This window comes from Chelonia mydas, chromosome 2, assembly GCF_015237465.2.
Source record: "Chelonia mydas isolate rCheMyd1 chromosome 2, rCheMyd1.pri.v2, whole genome shotgun sequence".
Lineage (NCBI taxonomy): Eukaryota > Metazoa > Chordata > Testudines > Cheloniidae > Chelonia > Chelonia mydas.
Window position 1 is genome coordinate 48179809 of NC_057850.1, and position 20933 is coordinate 48200741.

The 20933-nt window shown below is 41.3% G+C and overlaps 1 protein-coding gene across 5 annotated transcripts in view; it reads right to left on the minus strand.

The window, feature by feature from the left end:
• Window positions 1-1644: 1644 nt before the first annotated feature.
• Window positions 1645-20933, minus strand: part of LOC102941909 (carbonic anhydrase 13) — a 43006-nt gene continuing 23717 nt past the window's right edge. For 3 of the 5 annotated variants that reach the window (XM_037892350.1, XM_037892349.2, XM_007052921.4), the window contains 5 exons: window positions 15438-15556; window positions 11389-11484; window positions 9708-9770; window positions 8405-8560; window positions 1645-4032 (listed from right to left, as the gene is read on the minus strand). In XM_037892350.1, the coding sequence (XP_037748278.1) occupies window positions 3919-4032; window positions 8405-8560; window positions 9708-9770; window positions 11389-11484; window positions 15438-15556 (548 nt within the window). In that variant the 3' untranslated portion in view covers window positions 1645-3918. The remainder of the gene's footprint in view (window positions 4033-8404; window positions 8561-9707; window positions 9771-11388; window positions 11485-15437; window positions 15557-20933) is intronic. The other 2 variants (XM_043539404.1, XM_037892348.2) reach the window with 1 other exon arrangement.

Below are 20933 nucleotides of genomic sequence, written 5' to 3' on the forward strand. Positions count from 1 at the left end.
CCAGAGAAAGTGATCTCCTTGATCGGGCCATTTAGGCAGAGCCTCTTAAAGGGCTTTGGGAAGATGCATTGCCCCTAGAGGAGTACTGAGAAGCATTCTACTAGAGTGGGCATGCTCCTGGGCACAAAGAAGCTGCCATCTAATAGGCTACAGCTTACTTTCCCATATGTTCCTACGCAGCTGGGCAGCTCTACTGGCTGGTGCATTGTGCATGGAGCTGTGGCCATGCCTCCCTCCCATGCTCAGTGGGGCACCGTGCACGCAAGAGAATAAAAGGAAGCAGAACCTGTATTCCCATGAGCTCAGGGACTTGAATTCTGCATGGTCCATACAAAAGGAGAGAGAGACGTTGTGACTCGACCCTCTCCCTCCCCTCCGCACATTACAGAAAAGCAAGAGCCCTACAAAAACATGAGGCCAGATTCTGCCTGGCACCGTTGCAGCTGCAGAGCCAGAGGAAGGGAAGGTGCTAGGGGTCTTCACCACTTTGTGCAGCCCGCATAGGTACCAAGCCAAACTGCGGACCCTATGCTCCCCAGAGCCCAGGAACTGCTCCCCCACCTACCTTCCCTGCAGGAGCACAGTGCCCCAAAGGGGCTGGGAGGCAGTGGAGTTCCCCTGCCCCCCCATCAGCAAGCAGCAGAGCTGACTGGCTGCAAGATGGGTAATAGGACGCAACCCACAAAAGGGTGCGGTAGTGGCACAGTTGCGCTCCAAGTGCTATTTTACCATTCTGTTAAATAAAAACTGTGGGCTAGATTCTGGCCCCCGCTGTGCACCACCAGTGTGGTAAAGAGAGGTTAAAGGGGCTTTCAAGCCAGTTTAATCAGATTCTGGGGATTCCCTCCGTGTAACTGCTGAAGTTTTGGCCCAGCTAACTCCACATCAGCAGTCTCACAGGCCCCAACATGGAGGCACGTTAGGGGAAGGACTGGTGGAAAAGGAAGGTGGCTGGACTGCATTCTTGATCCAGTATCTCCAGCTGCTGGAACAACTCCTTGGAGGTTGGGGCAGCCAGGCACAAGTAACAACAGTCTTGAGGCTGCTCTAAATTGTGCTGGCGTTGGAACTGCCCTGAGAATCATAAAGTTCCACAGCCTCACTCAGGTCCTGGAGCCAAGGGTCTGTTTAATTCTGAAAATAAAAGTCTTGTGACAACCAGCCATCCAGCTACGCATCATTCCTGACAGCTCCAGTTCTCAGCAAATGCCCTTCATCTTTCGGCTGACTGCACATTTCATACTTCTCGGTATCAAGTCCCAAACACAGAAGGAGGCCAGCACAATCAATATATCGAACAAAGCCACTGCAGAGGAGGCAGAGGAGGTCTATGTTTTAGCACTGCCTGCTCAGTTGCAGTATGTCTCAGCAACTAATAGGGCACCACAATAGTTTAGATGCATTGTACTAAAATAAAGAGTGCCAACTATTGGATGACCTAAGATTGCCCAAGACATTTCACTTAGATCCTGTTAACAATATCTACTCCAGACTTCGTTTCAACTACTTTGTCTTCAGATCCATCACAAACTAGAGCTGAAAAGCAAATGCTGCATCTGAACCACAAGCTTGGCTGTGGGCATCTAGGCAAATCTGTAGACTGTCGGCAAACTCCAGTCTATTCAGTGGAAAGTACAAGACACGTTGACAACATCTGTTTTTATTTGATAAAATCCTTACAAATATCAAACCACTGTATCGACTCCACTATTTATTTTCAATGCAGGAAAAACAGCTAAAATTTTTTTATTTCTAATATGAACACACACAGCAGTAGCCTCATTATTCCTGTCCTCAGGCAAATCAGTTCTTTAGCGCCCTTTACACAATGTGTAAACTTCATTCATGACATTCTGCAGCTACTCGCACGACAGGGAAACAGACCAGATGCAACATCAGGTCAAAAAAGAAAGGGAAAAAACACACGCGCCAGCAATTATACTCTACACACATACTTGTCATTTGAACAAGACCACACTCACTTTTTTTATATCTACCTGGGTCCTCCTGCCTATCCTGGTTAGCGGGGACTGAAAAAAAAGTGCCTGCAGGTTTTACATTTGGCCATTCTTGTCCACAGCTCCTGTTGCTGCATTGCCTCTATTGCTTCTTCCATGGACAGTTTTCTTTTTCTCACTGCTCAAAATACTGTATTGCAATGAGAGGATCTGCAGTAACAGAAGCAACTTAAGCTCCCCCTGAGAAGAAGCACTCTACTGGAGTGGAGGAGAGGACAATAAGACTTACTTTATCTATCTATCTATCTATCTATCTATCTATCTATCTATCTATCTATCTATCTATCTATCATCTAAACTAAGCTAAACAATCTATTTACTTATAGAAGAATATGAGGGACTCGGGAATCTCTGCAAGGTTGGCCTTGCTTGTATGGTATCCCCTCAATTTTTCCCTCCTGGAGGATGGGTCACCGTACCAATGGAGAAGGCAAGAGGTGCAGCCTACAAAACCAACAGTCCTAGGCATCCTGGAGAAAGAAATACTCAGTTGCATGGAAGGGTGGCTTTCCCTCCATGTGGCTGCTCTGATACTTCCTCCCACTCCTGCACGAGTTGTGTGGCCACTAGCTGATTCTCCCTTGGCTTCACGGTTACAGCCCCAGAGAGAGTCAGGGGGAGTTACTACCACTTCATGTGGCATTAAATCCTGATTGGATTTTTGAGCAGAAATCCACAGGCTCAACAGGGAAGTTGCTGTAGAGAGTGGCTGGTCCTTTGCTCCACTCCCATCAACATCCAGCTCTGTTCTCAAAACAAGGCATGGCACCAGCTCCGCAGAAGACCAGTGGAGAAGTGCTGAAGGAAAAAGATTGAGAGGAAAGAGCTACTGAGATTTCAGTTCCCTTTGCTTGCAGAAGCAGAAGGGAGAGTTTGGGTCATAATTTTCATATTTTGAGGGCTACAGCTAGTTCATTAAAAAAAAAAGAAGAAAATTGGCTAACTCCATGAGTGCTCCAGGGCCACAACACCCATGGAAAATAATTAGTGGGTGCACTGCACCCACCAGCAGCCAGCTCCCTCCCTTCCCCCCAGTGCCTCCCATCTGCTGGTGTTCCACTGATCAACTCCAGGCCCTTCCTCCCAGCGCCTCCCACCTGCCGCAATCAGCTGTTCCACAGCATGCAGGAGGTGCTGGAGGAGCAGGGAAGAGCGGGGATGGGGCACAGTCAATGGAGGGGGCAGAACTGAGTGGGAAGAGGTGGAGCGGGGACGGGGAGAGGCAGGACAAGGCTTGGGGGAAGGGGTGAGGTGGGGGTGGGGAGGGCCCTGCAGGAAGTCGACGCCTGTGAATACATTTGTATACTTTATGGGTTAAATGTCATTAGTGGATACTATGTTTTTTGGTAAATCTATCATGGCGTCCCAGCTTAAACAGGATCCCTTTGCTTATGATCAGTAATGGAATCCTACCAGCTTTAAAATACTAAGTTCTCCTTGAAAATTAAAGGAAGAAGCCAGTCTAGTCCCTAAAGAAAGATTTATGGTGTTAAAAAAATGGGCTTAGCCCTTTAGGGGGCTATGTAGCCTCAACTGCAACTGACATGAAAGGGAGTTGCGGGTGCCCAGTACCTTGCAGGAGTTGCTCAGCGCTTTGCAGGATCAGACTCAATATAAATGATTGTATTCACGTGCACAGACTGAAACGAAGTTGTTCAGAAAGCTCTGCTGCAAACACTAACACCACAATGCACACGTACCAGTTGGGGCAAAACCCATTCAAACCAGTTAAAATCGGCCCAAGTGCTACAAGTCAGGACATCTTTGTCTTGATGAAATTACTGCATTGAAACTGAATAATAAAATAATACCTATTCGTTAGGCACAAAGCATATTATTATTAAAAAACTAATTCAGCCTCCTAAGTGGTCTCAGCAGTGGCTGATTCTTGCTTTACTCCTTAATTCCTTCTGACTTCCCGTCCCTTTAAAGGCTGTGGTGGCCGGTAGTTTCTCAGCATGCAGCAGGCTGCCTCTCCCTCAGCAGTACACAGAAGGCTGCGGAATTTGGCTAGCTGCAGATGAAAAGAGGTATATAGAGTTCAGCAGAGAATTGTCATGCTAAGGCTAAATGAAGAATTCTAAGTAATAAACATGAACATACTTGTCACCTTTATTTCACCAAGAAGTATGGGGATCGTATTTTCTAGAGCACACCTGGAATGGCCATTTGGCCATTTCAGCCCTTATTCCTGTTAGCTTTTATTTTTCATTTACATTTTGTGAGTGTTGTTTCAGACATTGTCTGGGTATAGTATGGTATTCACACTTGATCTTTCCTAACCTGAAGCCTAAAAAGAATTCTCTTTTAAGATTTCTGCACTCTATTTTGCAGTCCAAAGGCCAGCATAATTCCGACTAATTTTTTTGTCCCATACAGATTGCCTGGGAGCCAACATGAGCAAGCAAACAAAATCTGATTGTATGCCGTCATGGTGCAGAAGTATCACCATCAGTGAAGAATGATGGATGCTGTGCTACAAAACACTTCTCTACTTACCATTTTTACATCATCCACCTGGCACACAATACAAAGCAAATAATAATTACTAGAGATGAGCCCAAACTGAAATATCTGATCCAAACTTTCTCTCTCACACACACTGACAATTAGGAAATGTTTAAATCTTTATCCAAACTTCGCAATTTGGATTTATCTCAACAATAAGGCAAACTGGAATGCCCAGCACAAATAATTATGAACTGTGAGGGCATTTAGATCTGGATTTGATTCCAGATCTGAACCTTGCTAATCTGACCTATTGTGAAAAGTTATTAGTTTTATACACTAGCTTGCTTCAGACTGATTTCCTTTATTTAGTTAACATTAGTAGGGCAGCACAAAAGTCATGATTCTGATAGTGGATATATAGTACGTTATGGCAGGGTCACTGTCCCGGGGGGGAAAGGGAGGGGGGAACAAACTTCCTTCAGAAAACAAGCATCAAAAATAAAGTGGTTATTAAGATAGTTATCTGGGAGAGGCAGCAGAGGGTAGAAGATAGCTGATGACCAGATTCTCTCACTTCCTCACACTGAGTAGAACCTTACTCCTCAGGTACTCCCATTGATTTCAGTAGGTCACTGTCTTTTGCTTTGGGCTGTGCCACAGAAGTACTGTTTAGCCCTAAGAGAGTAGAGAATCAAGCCCACAGTTAGAGCCCAGAAGGCTTTAGGACTGGCCAGGAGAGTCCCATTCTTAGGGTATTTCTACACTTCAGAGACTATACCAGCATAGCCATGTTTTCAAAGCTATGTTGGCATAATCTCTTAGCGTAGACACAGCCTACACAAAACAAAGAGATTTTTCCATTGCTATAGGAACCCCACCTCCTCAAATGATGGGAGCAAGGTTGACTGAAATATTCTTCTGTCAACACAGATATGTCTACACTGTGGGGTAGGAGGGCGTAGCTAAGGTTTTATTTCCATACCCATGACTGCCATAGCTATGTCCATCTAACTTTTTAGTGTGGACCAGGTCTTATTGTCCCCTCTTAGGCTCCTGAGCTCCACGCTCCCAAGTAGGAAAGAGAGAGAGGCATGCTAGGCTCCTTCTCCATAGTTACAGTCTGGATTCTAAGCATAGAGAACCAGGTGCAGGTGCACCCTTACCACAGAGCTCCCTAGAATCAGGCTGCCTGTCTGTGAGCCTAGAAATATGGCTAGAACAGCAGCACTGGGAGGGGATATATAGAGTAAGGGTCACTCTACCCACAGCTTTAGGCACAGACTGGGCACAGACCATACTCTGGGGGGTGGGAGAAGCTCCAGATACAGGGGAGAATCAAAGGGGGTTACATCAGGGAAACTCAAAGTGGGGTTAGGGGCAGAAGGTGATCTTGGGAGGGGAAAGGAAGAGAAGTGGAGGAATTCAAGAGGGAAGCTAGCCCAGGAGGTGGAGGTGGGGATGGAAAGCTAGGGAAAACTTGAACCGAAGTAGATGGAAATGATGGATGGCAAGGGAGGGAAAAGTATGTAAATGGGGTGGTGATACTTATGTATTACTTATGCAAATCAGTAAAATTTGCATAATACATCCAGATTTCCAAACTCACAGCCTTATGATGTATGTCAGTGTCTCAGTCGACAGAATAAAAACAGAAACTACTGACTCATACTTCTTTAATCACGGTTTCATTGGCAGGACACTTCAAAACCCAAAATTAAGAACATGCACCACTATGTAAATTAAAGTATTTAAATAACTAATAACATGGCACGCTCAATTAAGAAAATGTATCTGAGAATAAATTAATTTTCATTAAGCAATTAATTAACAAAAAGTAAAAAATAAAACAACTCTCCCTTTGAAGTTACTATTCAAAAAATTAAGGCATTTTTTCCATAATGATGTTTCTGGTAAATCACTGGAAGCTTCAAACTGACATTTGTTTCTTTATTTTTAAAATATTTCCCAAGTGGAAAAGAATAAAATCAATAGAGGAAGAAACTGTATTTTAAGCTTCTAAGAAAAAAATATAAAAATGAAGAGTTAATAAGCAAATTGCAAAGTAGTACCAGTCAAGGCATGAACTGTGATTTCCTTTATGTTTGTACAGCACATGGCACGGTGGGCGCAACTGGAAACAAATAATATGTAATAACAAACCATTTTTTGTATTTAATTATAGAGCATATAAAATATCACACACTGAACAGGATAGATCGAATTTGAAATAATAGATAGTAAGAAATGAAGTAATGTTTTGCATCAGATACTGATACTTCATTCCCTAAAAATGGTATACACGTTCCCTGTTCCATGCAACACTGCACTTTTAAAGTATCTTAACTAGAGACTATGCCCAATCAAATTTGGGTTTGGGAAGTTCAGGGCTGGATGTAAACTTTGGACAGAAGTAATAATCATCGTATAGCACCTTTTCATCTTTAAGAGCTTTACCAAGCCCAGTAAGCATTATACCTATTTTACAGATGGGGAAGGTGAAACACTGAGTGGGTAAGTGACTTGTTCAAGGCCAGCTGCTCCCAGAGCTCAACGTCTCTTGATTCCCTCACAGGTGTCCTATCCACTGAAACATCTGGTTTGCATTTTGATCAAAGATTCAGGCCAGTTCTTATTTCTTCTGAACTGGTTCTTTCATTCTTAGTAAAATGCTACTCAAAGAAAATGCTACACATAAAAAGAAGGCTACTCTTCATGTGACCTTTAAACTTCCTAGCTCTTCTTTTGAGTATTTGAACTCTCTTGAGAGATAATGCTTCTAGGTTGAGATCCTGGCCCACTGAAGTCAATGGGAGTTTTCTTTCTGATTTCAGCAGGGCCAGGATTTCACCTCTAGAATCCGCCAGCAAAGAGATACCAGTAAAACCACACCATTTAAAACTTAGCAGCTACTGGGCCATGCCACATTCTACCAATCTTAATCACACTGAGTAGCATCGCTCAGTGGGACAATCTTATTCCTCTTAATTATAGTCCTGCTAGGGGATTAGTCTGAGCTACAGGATGGCTCAGCAAGGCTGTTCATTGGCAAATTTGGAAGTGGCATTATCTGGCACAGAACAATTAATGTTACTGAGTGAGTTATCTATAACACAGAACAGGTAAATACTGAGGTGTGATAAGCCACAAGTTTGTAATGTGCCAACTGGAGTAATGATACCCACCAACAGCAGCACTGGTTACCAATTCCTAATAGTAGAAACCCATACTCCCTTTAGCATCTTCACTGCATAAGAATATTAACCTCAGTAACCACTGGATGTCACTGTTGGTCTACAAATATACAGCTGGAAGGTCAATTTTACAGCTGCAAGTAACCTGAGAAATACAAAGGGCAGTTCCAAGTGGTGTGCTCATCCCTCTCCTACATTCATTTAGCCTGACTGTTAGGAACTAGTTATTAGTAGTAACCACAGTATTCAGATCAACCAAATTTCATACTCTTGGTATCTAGGAAAGGCTCTGTATTTATTTGGCCATTTGCTGAACTGGAATTCTATAATGAATGAGTTAAATACAAATAAATAAATGGATAGTGGCGTTTTGGAGACGGTAAAGTATACAAAATTAAACTCAAGTGGAGTTAAATACCCTCAAATGAAATTAACTATCAGTTTCTTTCTTGCATTTTTCCCAATTTGTAGCTCCCGAACAATTTTTTTAAATTTCAAAACATTTTAATAATAATACTTGATCATTCTGATGCCTAAAGGACATCAACAAAAATTCATGTTAATTTCAAATTTATCTAGAAACTCAAGACAAAAATGTAAAGCACAAAATTTGGTAGGGTAAGAAATGTCATAATTAATTAAATATCTAAAGCTATAAATAAAATAGTCTTGTGAGTATCACTTTAAACCATAATTCAGTTTAAAAAACATTATATTTGAAGGGTTGGGGGGATCAAAGTGTACCTGCTCAGAGGAAACACTTATAGGCTCTCTGAGAATTATCCAGATGACACTTTCAAGAAGAGGTGGAACAGTAAGAGAGCCAAGATAAGTCCAGTAGTCCAGAGAGTGAGGAAGCAAACAGGAAGGGTCAAAGTTTGTGAACAGTGCTTGTTTACCCTGGAAAAAGAAGCATGCACATTCTAACCCAGAACCACCACATTTAGCAACCACTTATTATGCAGTCTAGTTAATTTCTTTATGGTGTCATAACATTTTGTTTATTTAAAAGTGACAAGCAGGATCTCCCCCACTGGTCATGCCAAAGGAGAATTATGGAGAGAAAAACTGTAAGAGATTGTTCCATTGGTGGGGGCCAGGTTTGCATGGCTCTGGAGGATCACAGAGGTACATCTACACAGCTCACGGCAATGAGCCTCCCAACCGAGCTCCACAGACTTGGGCTTGCGCTACTGTGCTAAAAATAGCTGTGTAGATGTTGCATCTTAGGCTCTGAAACCTAGGGAGGGGAGTGGGCCAAAGCTACCCCTGTGGAGGTCCTGTGCCTCTACAGCAGATCTGCCCCTAGTGTTCCTTCTGGTGACAGCAGGGTTCCACTGAAGCCATGCTACCAGGCACCCCTGTGGACTATGAATAGCCTAGTGATGGGGGTCTGATGTAAAAGTAATACAACATCGGGATATATTATCCTTTGCTTGGAATGTCTGTAGAGCTGATGGGATGGCAATCTGTGTCTTCTGCAGTCTGACACCAGCCCATTCATGCCTCCCTGGCCCACCCATCCACGCCCTCCCTCCTCATGTGGATTTTTGGATTAAGAGAGAGGCTTCTGCAGGGTTTGATGTCACAGAGATAACTGCCCCCCTCCCAGTCACAAATGAAGGGCCAATTAATGCATGCAAGGCCACTCCATGTGCTGATCAAAGGGGACACGATCCTCTTCTCCCCCCATAAAACAAGTGAGAAAATATATCTCGACTCTCCATATTCTTGAAAAAAAAATCCCACAAAAATAAAATGTGCAGTTATCCAACATCAGGGATCTTGATGATAATGTTATTTGTCAGGGATTAAGTTGTTATAGCTAATTAATGATCTTCTCCCCTCCCCCCGCATTGTACAACAAAATAATTACAATGTGCTGGTTTGCGTCTGACTTTATCCAGCAAAAGTGCCCCTAAACTGCCCCAAATCAGAGCTAATCCTTGTTTACCGGCTGTAAATACCTAAGGAATGTGAATGTGAAGCATGGAAGAAAAAGAACAGCAGCAAGAAGTACTGGAGAATTTTAGGAGAATTACTTTACCTTGGCTCTAATGGTATCCAAACGGTCAGTAATTTTCTTCAGCTGAGAGTTACATTCACCAATCTGTAAGGCAAATAGCCAAAGATCAAACTCTCGAGGGAAGAATATGCATTCACTTTCCACTTATTAATGTTTAATTTTAAAGTTTTTCACACAGGGCCTGATCCTTCACCCAGTGAAGTTAATGGTAAAACTCTGATAAACATCAATGGATGCAGTATCAGGCCATTATTAATTAAAACAACCTGGAACAAATGCTGATTATTCAGAAAAAGGGATGTCGTTCACTTTGCTGAGGCTATTTTTTCATTAGCTATATCAGTCTGGGGAGTTGATTTTATTTTTAGTTCACTTTTTGTAGCAGTAGAATAAAAGCTGTTTTTCTTAATAGTGTTTTACAGAGGAACTGTAAGAACCTCAGGCTGTATACATGATGTGAATAAATTAGTCTATACCCTTTTTAAGCTTAAGTTTTTTAAAGCACACTGGAAAATTCACGAACATGACTCTTCTGTGTGACTCGTGCAAAATCAGGTTTCTCAGCAATGTGCATTGGGTCAGGAGGGTGTACACTGGGAAGGTGACAACACGTATAAAGGAGTGGCTCATGAAAAGAGTACTTTGTAATTAGTTGGCAAGAATGGGATAGGTTCAACATGAACAAGCAGCACAAACCATGTCAAGGATCCCTGATGACACTGATCTCTGCAGCATGACAGCTGTAATATAGTCACAGAGGTGAAATTCACCAGTCAGCACAGGGACAGAAGGCTCCAGATGAAGCAGAACCATTGCAGTTACACAGTATGGGAGGAAAGTGGGCAGAAGGCAGCTTTGCAGCAGCCCTCCATATCACTGATATCAAGCAAAGCTTGGTTTGCATTTGCTTTGCAAAGACAGGGTGTGTGCCTGTTGTGTAGCCAGGAGTCCTGCAATTATGTGGATGCAAAGGCCACAAAATCCTGTCGACAGCAAGGGTCATAAGCACTGCTCCAACCCAGGCCATTAGCATTTCCAAAGTGGCAGTGGCCATCACCGTATTAACCTGACACTGAAGTAGGGGCTACAGAGCTGCTCGGCACCCTGTCCTCTAATCACAGGTTAAGTTTTTTGTGTCCTTTCTGGGGTTCCTTGCACAAAGTCAGTGAGGCTGTGGGATGGGGTGATTTTTTTATCCTAGAATGAGCAGGTTATCAAGTGTATGAGGCACGATTTTGTTCAGAGATTTTAAGGAAACCCTCTAATGTTTGTTTTCCTCTTTAGACAGAAAAGAAGCAATTCACCATTGGAACAAATGGCTAAGGGAAGTGGTGAATTCTCCATCTCTTGATATCTTCAAATCAAGACTAGTGCTTTCTGGAAGATATGCTTTAGAAAAACACAAGTTATTGGGTCATACGGAAGTGCCTGGGTGAATTTAAATGGCCTACAATATACAGAAGGTCAGACTAGAGGATCTAATGGTCCCTTCTGGTCTTAAACTCTATGAATTATGGTGTCTTACAGGTGATGCAGCAATCTACTATTACAAACACATTAAAAATTAGGCATGTGTTTTCTGCCTTCATATTTTTGCTGCTGCAGAATTATGGGTAAAGAGATATTTGCTACAGAATAACAGTTTTGTTGTCTAAACTTATAACACAGATTTATTAAAAGGGATAAAGCAATCGTTGCTTACCTTTAGAAATACTGCCATGACAGCTAATCCATCCCGCTGCCGAGCAGCCTCAACAAAAGTGGAATATTTGTCCGAGTTCCAGTGAACCACATGAAGCTGAAAGGCAAAAGCACAAATACTGTCAATTCCCACAGAACTGGTGCAATTACAATTAACATTCAATTGTACTAGTGTTGAGGTTTCTACTTCACCTGTTTATATTCAGACGCATTCAATTTTCCAGCTGCAAATATTTATGTTTATTGAAATCTGGAAATATATAATCATACAAAGGGCAACAACAAGCACTGATGTGGCTGGATAGATATGAGAATGGCACAATTAACAGTATTTTTACATTTCAGGTACAGCAGTTACTATTAAAAGTCAAAATTTAGCAAGTTACCACCACCACAGTATCTATGGATACTCACTGTTCTAAATATGGGGAAACACTGCAATTTCGTAGGCCAAAATTTTCAAACATTGAAGGCTAAAGTTAGGCTCTTAAATCCACATTTAGTAGAGCTGGTAAAAATAAGTGGTAGAATAAAATCATGCAAATTTCATCAGCATTTTCCCCTCCCTGCCCCCATTTCCTCAGTCAAAATTTCAGCAAAACATTGATCAGCCTTACAGCTGGTCATGAAATGAGGAGGGGGATGGGAAAATGAAATTTTCACAAAAAAATCTCCCTCCCCCCTCTTTTTTCTCAAATTTAAATTTTGCATGAAAAATTTTCAAAGAAAACTTGAAGTTTGGAAAAAAAATTACCAGTTTTTGTATTTAGGCGTCTAAATAAAAGTGGCCTGATCTTCAGAGGTGCTGAGCACCTGCATTTCCAATTGATTTCTGAACTGGGAATGTTTTGTGGTAGATTTGTAATGAGCAACTCAACAACACCTCTCTTGTTTGATGTGTAATTGCTTGGAAGCTTCACGCAGACTGGTCCAAAATTCAGAAGATCCACTCTGGCTAGTCCTAGCATTGCCAGGATTTGGCGAGGTAAAAAGCAAAGTGATCTTTGCCCCAGTGTCCTCCAACCCCTCCCACCAAGCCATGCTCCCTAAAGTCATGTTCGTACTCCCCTGTCAGGAGCCTTCAAGTCTCTGCGGAAGGCACTAAGTCAGAGTCAGATGTCTCTCCTCCCTTGTGCAGAGTACTGCTGTTCTCTGCACTGCCATGCTGTTGAGTGTACGTAAGTGCTATATAAAAATTAATTTATTATTTTCCAAGTACTGTACAAACACTATCTAATAAATCTCATAAGACTTACTAACTCACCCAGAGTCTATCTTCTCTATTCTTCAGAGAAGGAAACTCAGAGTAGTTGAAGATCACATTTTTCAAAAGAGGCTTTTAATTTTGGGTCCATTTTTGGATTTTCAGAACCTGATTTGAGAGGTGCTGAGAATCTGTTGCTCCCAGTGACTTCACTTGGAAGACTTCACATGCTTGTTGAGCTCCAGACGGACACACAAAAACTGGGGACCCCAAAAGTAAAGGCTTCCTTAGAAAACATGGGTCTTAATGGCTTGCCTGAATGAACTGCATGGGAGGCTGTGTGGTCTTGTGGATAAAACAGGGATCTTGGAGATCTTGATTCTAGATCCTGCCTCAGACATGGACTTGGCCTTTGGCAAACTGCTTAATCTCTATGGCCTTAAGGTTTCCCTACCTGTAAAATGGGTAATACTTGGTGTTGTGAGGCATAATTAATGTTTGTTAAGCTCTTAGGCCCAAACCAACAAAGTACATAAGTATATGTTTACCTTTAAGCACATGAAAAGTCCCATTTAAGTCAATGGAAATACCCTCATGCTTACAGTTAAACACATGCTTAAGTGTGTCGCCGGATTGTGGCCTTACGACTTGTCTACATGGGGAAATAGCCCAGAATAGCTATCACAGAATAGCTCCTGTGTGGACAATCTTATTTCGCATGAAGGTGTCTGAGTGTGGTGTAGCTTAACACGTTTTGGAAGTGAAGCTAAATTGCACCCAGGTACTTTCTGTGCAGAGTAAGAGTGTCCAGTTGGGGAGTTAGTACAGAATAGCTATTACTCTTTAAATTCATACCCTAGCTTATTTAGCAATAGCTTCCCTACATAGACAAGCCCTGAGATATCCTTGCAGGAAAGCTACCACAGAAGTCCAAAGTAGTATTATTAAGACCAGAAATAGAATATAGGAATTCATACCTCACTTCTCAGTCCAATAGACCATTCTGTGTGCACATGTATACATGTTAGTATGCTGGAGCTTACAATGTCTCCATCGGATCATTCACGATTTTAGATTCACAAAAGCTAGATTGAATAACTTTTAAAATGTTACATTTTGCATACACAAACAGGAAACAGATACTTTCAGTCGGAATGACTTTTATTGTGAATTAAAAAACAACAAACAAGAAAGGACAAAAAGTAAAATCCCTACAGCTAAATAAACCACACTACTCCCTTTAATTTTTCAAAAAGACAAAAAACCAACAAAACAAACAAGAGCTGTGAAACATTTTGGGGTAGAGCCCCATTCTCAATGGCTTGTGACTTCTCTTTTAAGGTATGTATCCCATCTTACCACCGCTCCTGCACTGCAGCTTGTTGAAGAGAACTTGGTCTGGCCAATGCGATGCCACAACTCAACAGGACCGGGGAGCCCTCTTGTTTCCTGATGTCCTCTGACATGGGGCAAGCCACGTAGTCTTCTTTGCTTGTGAACTCTCTCTTTCTTCTAGCATGTGCCAATTTGGCAGAGGTGCTTTCTTGATTTGTTAGAGCATTTTCTTCAGGGAGTTCGGCACTGAAACTGCATTCTCATCTCCTGGGGTATTTCTTCTGCATGACCAGTGCTCAGCAGCCTCACTCTTTCTTCTGGTTTCCTTATCCCAAAACCAAAACGATGTCTAACGTGCTTCTTGGAGAAAGTTACCAAAATGACAAGCAGTGGGAAGCTTTTTAGACTGGCTAGAAATTCAGAGAGATTTTCTCCTTCCATTTGGTTTCTGAGATGGAACTTATTTTTTTTTCAGCTAGAAATTTGGTTTTGGTACATAATGTTTTTAAGCACCTCTATTAATTCTTTATACTCCATCTCACCTGGTTCCTGTGGAAAACATAAGCCTTTAAACACTGCAAATGTCACTTTTCCCACCAGTGGTAGAAAAATTGATTTTTTTTCTTACCACTGTCTTCTATAGCATTTCCAATAAAATACTGATCAGAACTTTGTACATATATTTCAAATTGTTCCTCTTTTGCATTATAGTGAAAATCTGCCATATTTCCATAAAAATTTATTTTTACCTTTTCTATTTTCCTTTTTTACCCAGGAAAACTCTCACTTTCTCTGAGCTATTTGTTGTTTGAGATCCCATTTTCCTCACTAAAATACTTGTTTTATTTTTCCCATACGCAAAGAGGAAACAGATACTTTCAGTCTGAATTACTTTTATTGTAGAATAATCAAAAGCAAGGAACAAGAAAGAGCATAAGTAAAGACTCCATGAGAGAGCACACTGTGCGTTTCTCCTCTGTGACATTCTGCACTAAATGGAACACTCACAATGGCTGCCTGTCTCTGTAGGCAGCATAGTCCTTAGAGATTTAAAGGTGCAGTACACAGAAAACAAAGGCATAACTGTCACATTGCTACATACACCACAAAAATAACCACCCAACTCTTCTGCAAATAGTAAAATGAACATATCCTCAGTAAGGCCGATTAAAAAAACAAATCTGCAGTTTCTATTTCAGGCTTATTTTGAGATATAAACGATTCCAAAGGAAAAGTTAAAAATTAAAAACAAAAAAGATTAAAACAACTCTCAAACAATAAAAATCCTCTAAATTTTCCACTTATAATATTTCATGTACTTCTTGTCTTATCCTTTGCCAAGGTCTCCAAATATATTCTCCTTTGGCAGAGGATCACACACGAAAAATTTTAGGCACATTGCTCATGTTTTGAAAAGTTACGGAGGCAAAATCTGTCTTATAATGGAACGCTAGTTCAACCTTAACTACAGAGAGACTATGGCCTCTATATAATTCAATACAATGCCTTACCTCCGCTGCATACTTCTTTCCATCCACTGCATGCTCAGAGCCAATGTCATCGCTGGCCCCCCAATGAAAGTGAATTTGGCGCAGCCTATAGCTTCCAGTGAGTGGTCCCCCTCTCAGCACTATAAACCAGATAATAAGAGATTTTTAGCCAAGGCAACACGCATTATAATAAAATCTTCTGACCTATACTTTCATGCATACAGCATTATTTCGGGATCCAGGCATCTCAAATAGATTCTCAAAGCATATGTATTAATAGGATACCACTACTGCACAACAACAATAGAAAGGAGAGAATATGCCCTTCAAAACTTAAGTTATATATGTAAATTAGCTAATTAATACTACTAGGGGATGAACTGAAATCACCCAATGTGTCTTACTATAGGCAGGAAGCAGTACTTGTTGGTTGTTTTTTTTAAATTCTTCTGAGAAATTGAATTATTATTATGCTATCTATTTGGCGGCTACATTCTTATCAACACATTTCAAAGTGACACTGACAACCAAATTAGGCCTAAAGATTATGCCATAAAAAGGTAGATTCTTTAATAAAATTGGAGGAAAATAGGTCAGTTGGTTTAAAATTTATTTCAACATTCCTTGGCATTGTTTGAAACCTAGATGAAACTGTACTGTACCAAAGCATGAAAACCAGGCAGTGAAAATGACTATAAACAAAGTGAAGCTAATAATGCATCTGTTTTGTCCAAGTTCAAAATTAGTGAATGTAAAATGTAAATAAATGGCACATTAACCACACATGTAAGGCGTGTGTGTGTTTTATTTGTGTAAATATGTCTCTCTTTAAAAAAACAAACAAACTAGAGATGGATCCAAACCAAAATTCAAGATCAGAACTGTAGATCCGATCTCACCTGCAGTCTCTCTCTGTAATTCCCTGACGCTGAATTCCCTGCCTCTTAAAAAAGCTTCATCTGATTTCAGCTCTTCCCTCCCCTACACACACACACCCGAAAAAAGTACTGTTGTGCTCTGGGGTTCTGGCTAGACCCATTATAGAGATATAGAAAAGGGGATCCAGTCGTCTAAGGCACAGGATGGTAGGGCGTACACCAACAACAAAAGTGGAGGGTGAAAAGGAGAAATAAATTGAAGCTATCAAGAACAAAAATCCACCAAAGGATGAGAAGAGAAGAATTTCTTTATTTGCCTATACACTAATGCTAGGAGTCTGGGTAACAAACAAGAGGATCTGAAACTGCACATTTATGAGCATGCATTCAACCTAGTTAGTATCGCTGAAATCTGGTGGGAACATTTGCATTATTAGAATGTTAAAATCATTGGGTATAACCTATTTAGGAAGGTTTGAGTAGACAAAGGAGGAGGGGGAGTGGCACTGTCAAAAATGGCATTACTTGTTTCTGAGTCACTGACAACTCAGAAGTAAATGACCTTGAATGCTTATGGATCAATGTTCTAACAGATAAAGTACACAATAGGATACAAGTTGGTGTAAGCTAAAAAACCCACACCAAATCAGAGTGGAGAACAGGATGACCGGCTCCTTAAATAGGAAAAAAATATAGATGACAATTTCTTAACTCAAGAAGCATTGCATCCAACATGGTGGAATTCTACATTAGACCTCATCTTGACATATAAAGAGGAACTGATCACAGAACAAAAAGTTACTTAGATACAATTTATCATGTTTTGATTACATTTCTGTTCAAAGAGAATAAAATCCCAGCCAATTACACACACGCTTGTGTGATCACATACACACACACACACACACACTGCTTTAAAAAAGCCAGTGTCACAAAGTTTAAAACAATAAATCATCACTGATAAATTTGCAGATGACACAAAGATTGGGGAAGGGTAAATAACGAAGAGGACCAGTCACTGATACAGAGCAATCTTGACTGCTTGGTAAGCTGGTTAAATCAAACAATATGCATTTCAATACAGTGAAATGTAAGGTCATACATCTAGAAACAGGGAATGTAAGCCATTCTTACGGAATGGGGGACTCTTTCCTGGAACACAGGAAAATTTTTTGGAGATCGTGATGATCAGCTGAACATGAGCTCCCAGTGAAACATGGCTAAAAGGGCTAATCCTTGGACACATAAACAGGAATGTCAAGTAGGAGTCATGAGGGTATATTACCTCTGCATTTGCCACTGGTGCGGCCACTACTGGAATGCTGCGTCCAGTTCTTGTGTCCACACTTCAAGAAGAATGTTGAAAAACTGGAAAGGGTTCAGAGAAGAGCCACAAGAATGACTGAAAGATTGGAAAACATGGCTGATAGTGAGAGAATTATGGAGCTCAATTATTTAGCTTAACAAAGAGAAGGTTAAGGGGTGATTTGATCACCGTCGGCAAGTACCTATTGGGGAATAGAAATTTGATAATAAAAGGCTCTTCAATCTAGCAGACAAAGACAAAGATCCAATGGCTGGAAGTTGAAGCTATTCAGACTAGAAAAAACAGATTAGACAAATTCAGACTAGAAATAAAGCACTTTTTTTTAAACAGTGAGGATAATTAACCATTGGAACAATTTACCAAGGGTTGTGCTAGATTCTCCGTTGCTGGAAATTTTTAAATCAAGTTTGGATTTTTTAAAAAAATATATGCTCTCGTTCAAGCACAACTATTGTGTTTGAATCAGGAATTAACTCAGGGAAGTTCTATGGCCTGTGTTATGCAGGAGATCTGACTAGATGATCACAATTGTATCATCTGGCCTTAAGATCTATGAATCTATGAATATGGGCCTTGATCCTCAGCTGTGCTGCATATATGTTGGGGTGGGGGGAGTCAAAGGAGAAGTCCCAAAGAAGCCATTTGCAGCTTCCAGACGCAGGGCTGTTTCTATGCCAGGTCAGTCTCTGACCTAATTTGAAATAGCCTCAGGGTTGATCTAAACTATGCCAAGTGGCTGTGGCCCCAAGTGGCTGGTATGCCAGGTGGAGGGGATCACCAACGCACAGTTGCACTTCAGCCATGCCTCTTTCTAATAGGCTATATCAGCTCCACTTCTAGGATTCCCACACTGAGGGGATTCCCAGCTGCTTGGATTAGCTGACTTGGATTGAGGCCACAATATAGGAGAAAACCTAGCCAATGAAGTCTGAATATAGGTTCAGATCTGAAGTTACAGTTGGGCCCATTTCTAACTTTTTGTCATGACACTGTCACTTTAAATATGAAACATATTATGTATATAAATAAATTGGGTCAAGAGAATCCAGCAGAAGTATTCCTTACAGAAGTATAGGCAACACCGAACATGTTGAGATATCATAGAATCACAGGACTGGAAGGGACTTGAGAGGTCATCTAGTCCAATCCTCTGCACTCATGGCAGGACCAAGTATTATCTAGACCAGTGGTTCTCAAAGCTGGTCTGCCGCTTGTTCAGCGAAAGCCCCTGGCGGGCTGGACCGGTTTGTTTACCTGACGCGTCCACAGGTTCGGCCGATCGCGGCTCCCACTGGCCGCGGTTTGCCACTCCAGGCCAATGGGGGCTGCGGGAAGGGTGGTCAGCATGTCCCTTGGCCTGCGCTGCTTCCCGCCTCCCCCATTGGCCTGGAGTGGCAAACCATGGCCAGTGGGAGCCGCAATCGGCCGAATCTGGGGATGCAGCAGGTAAACAAACTGGTCTGGCGTGCCAGGGGCTTTCTCTGAACAAGCGGCGGACCGGCTTTGAGAAGCACTGATCTAGACCATCCCTGACAGGTGTTTGTCTAACCTGCTCTTAAAAATCTCCAATGATGAAGATTCCAAAATTTCCCTAGGCAATTTATTCCAGTGCTTAACCACCCTGACAGTTAGGAATTTTTTCCTAATGTCCAACCTAAACCTCCTTTGCTGAAATTTAAGCACATTGCTTCTTAGCCTATCCTCAGAGGTTAAGAAGAACAACTTTTCTCCCTCCTCTTTGTAACAATCTTTTATGTACTTGAAAACTGTTATCATGTCCCCTCTCAGTCTTCTCTTTTCCAGACTAAACAAATCCAGTTTTTTCAATCTTCCCTCTTGGATCATGTTTTCTAGACCTTTAATAATTTTTGTTTGCTTTCTCTGGACTTTTTCCAATTTGTGCACATATTTCCTGAAATGTAGCACCCAGAACTGGACACAATACTCCAGCTGAGGCCTAAACAGCGAGAAGTAGAGCGGAAGAATTACTTCTCATGTCTTGCTTACAACACTCCTGTTAATACATCCCAAAATGATGTTCACTTTTTTTGCAACAGTGTTACACTGTTGACTCATATTTAGCTTGTGGTCCACTATGATCCCCAGATCCCTTTCCGCAGTACTTCTTCCTAGGCAGTCATTTCCCATTTTGTATGTGTGCAACTGATTGTTCCTTCCTAAGTGGAGTACTTTGCATTGGTACTTATTGAATTTCATCCTATTTATTTCAGACCATTTCTCCAGTTTGTCCAGATCATTTTGAATTATAATCCTATCCTCCAAAGCACTTGCAACCCCTCCCAGCTTGGTATCATCCACAAACTTTATAAGTGTACTCTCTATGCCATTATCTAAGTAATTGATGAAGATACTGAACAGAACCGGACCCAGAATTGATCCCTGTGGTACCCCACTCATTATGCCTTTCCAGCACGACTGTGAACCACTGATAATTACACTCTGGGAACGGTTTTCCAACCAGTTGTGCACCCACTTTCTAGTAGCTCCATCTAGGTTGTATTTCCCTAGTTTGGTTATGAGGTCATGCAAGACGTATCAAAAGCCATACTAAAGTCAAGATATACCACATCTACTGCTTCCCCCCTATCCACGAGGTTTGTTATCCTGTCAAAGAAAGCTATCAGGTTGATTTGACACAATTTGTTCTTGACAAATCTATGCTGACTGTTAATTATCACCTTATGATGTTCTAGATGTTTGCAAATTGGTTGCTTAATTATTTGCTCCATTATCTTTCTGGGTACAGAAGTTAAGCTGACTGATCTGTAATTCCCCTGGTTGTCCTTATTTCCCTTTTTATAGATGGGCACTATATTTGCCTATTCCAGTCCTCTGGAATTTCTCCCATCTTCCATGACTTTTCAATGATAATCACTAATGGCTCAAATATCTCCTCAGTCAGCTCCTTGAGTATTCTAGGATGCATTTCATCAGGCCCTGGTGACTTGAAGACATCTAACTTGACTAAGTAATTTTTAACTTGTTCTTTCCTTATTTTAGCCCCTGATCCTATCTCATTTTCACTGGCATTCACTATGTTAGAAATCCAATCTCCACCAACCTTCTTGGTGAAAACTGAAACAAAGAAATCATTAAGCACCTCTGCCATTTCCACATTTTCTGTTATTGTTTTCCCCCCTCATTGAGTAACAGGACTACCCTGTCCTTGGTCTTCCTCTTGCTTCTAATGCATTTGTAGAATGTTTTCTTGTTATCCTTTATGTCTCTAGCTTGTTTGATCTCATTTTGTGCCTTGGCCTTTCTAATTTTGTCCCTCATACTTGTGTTATT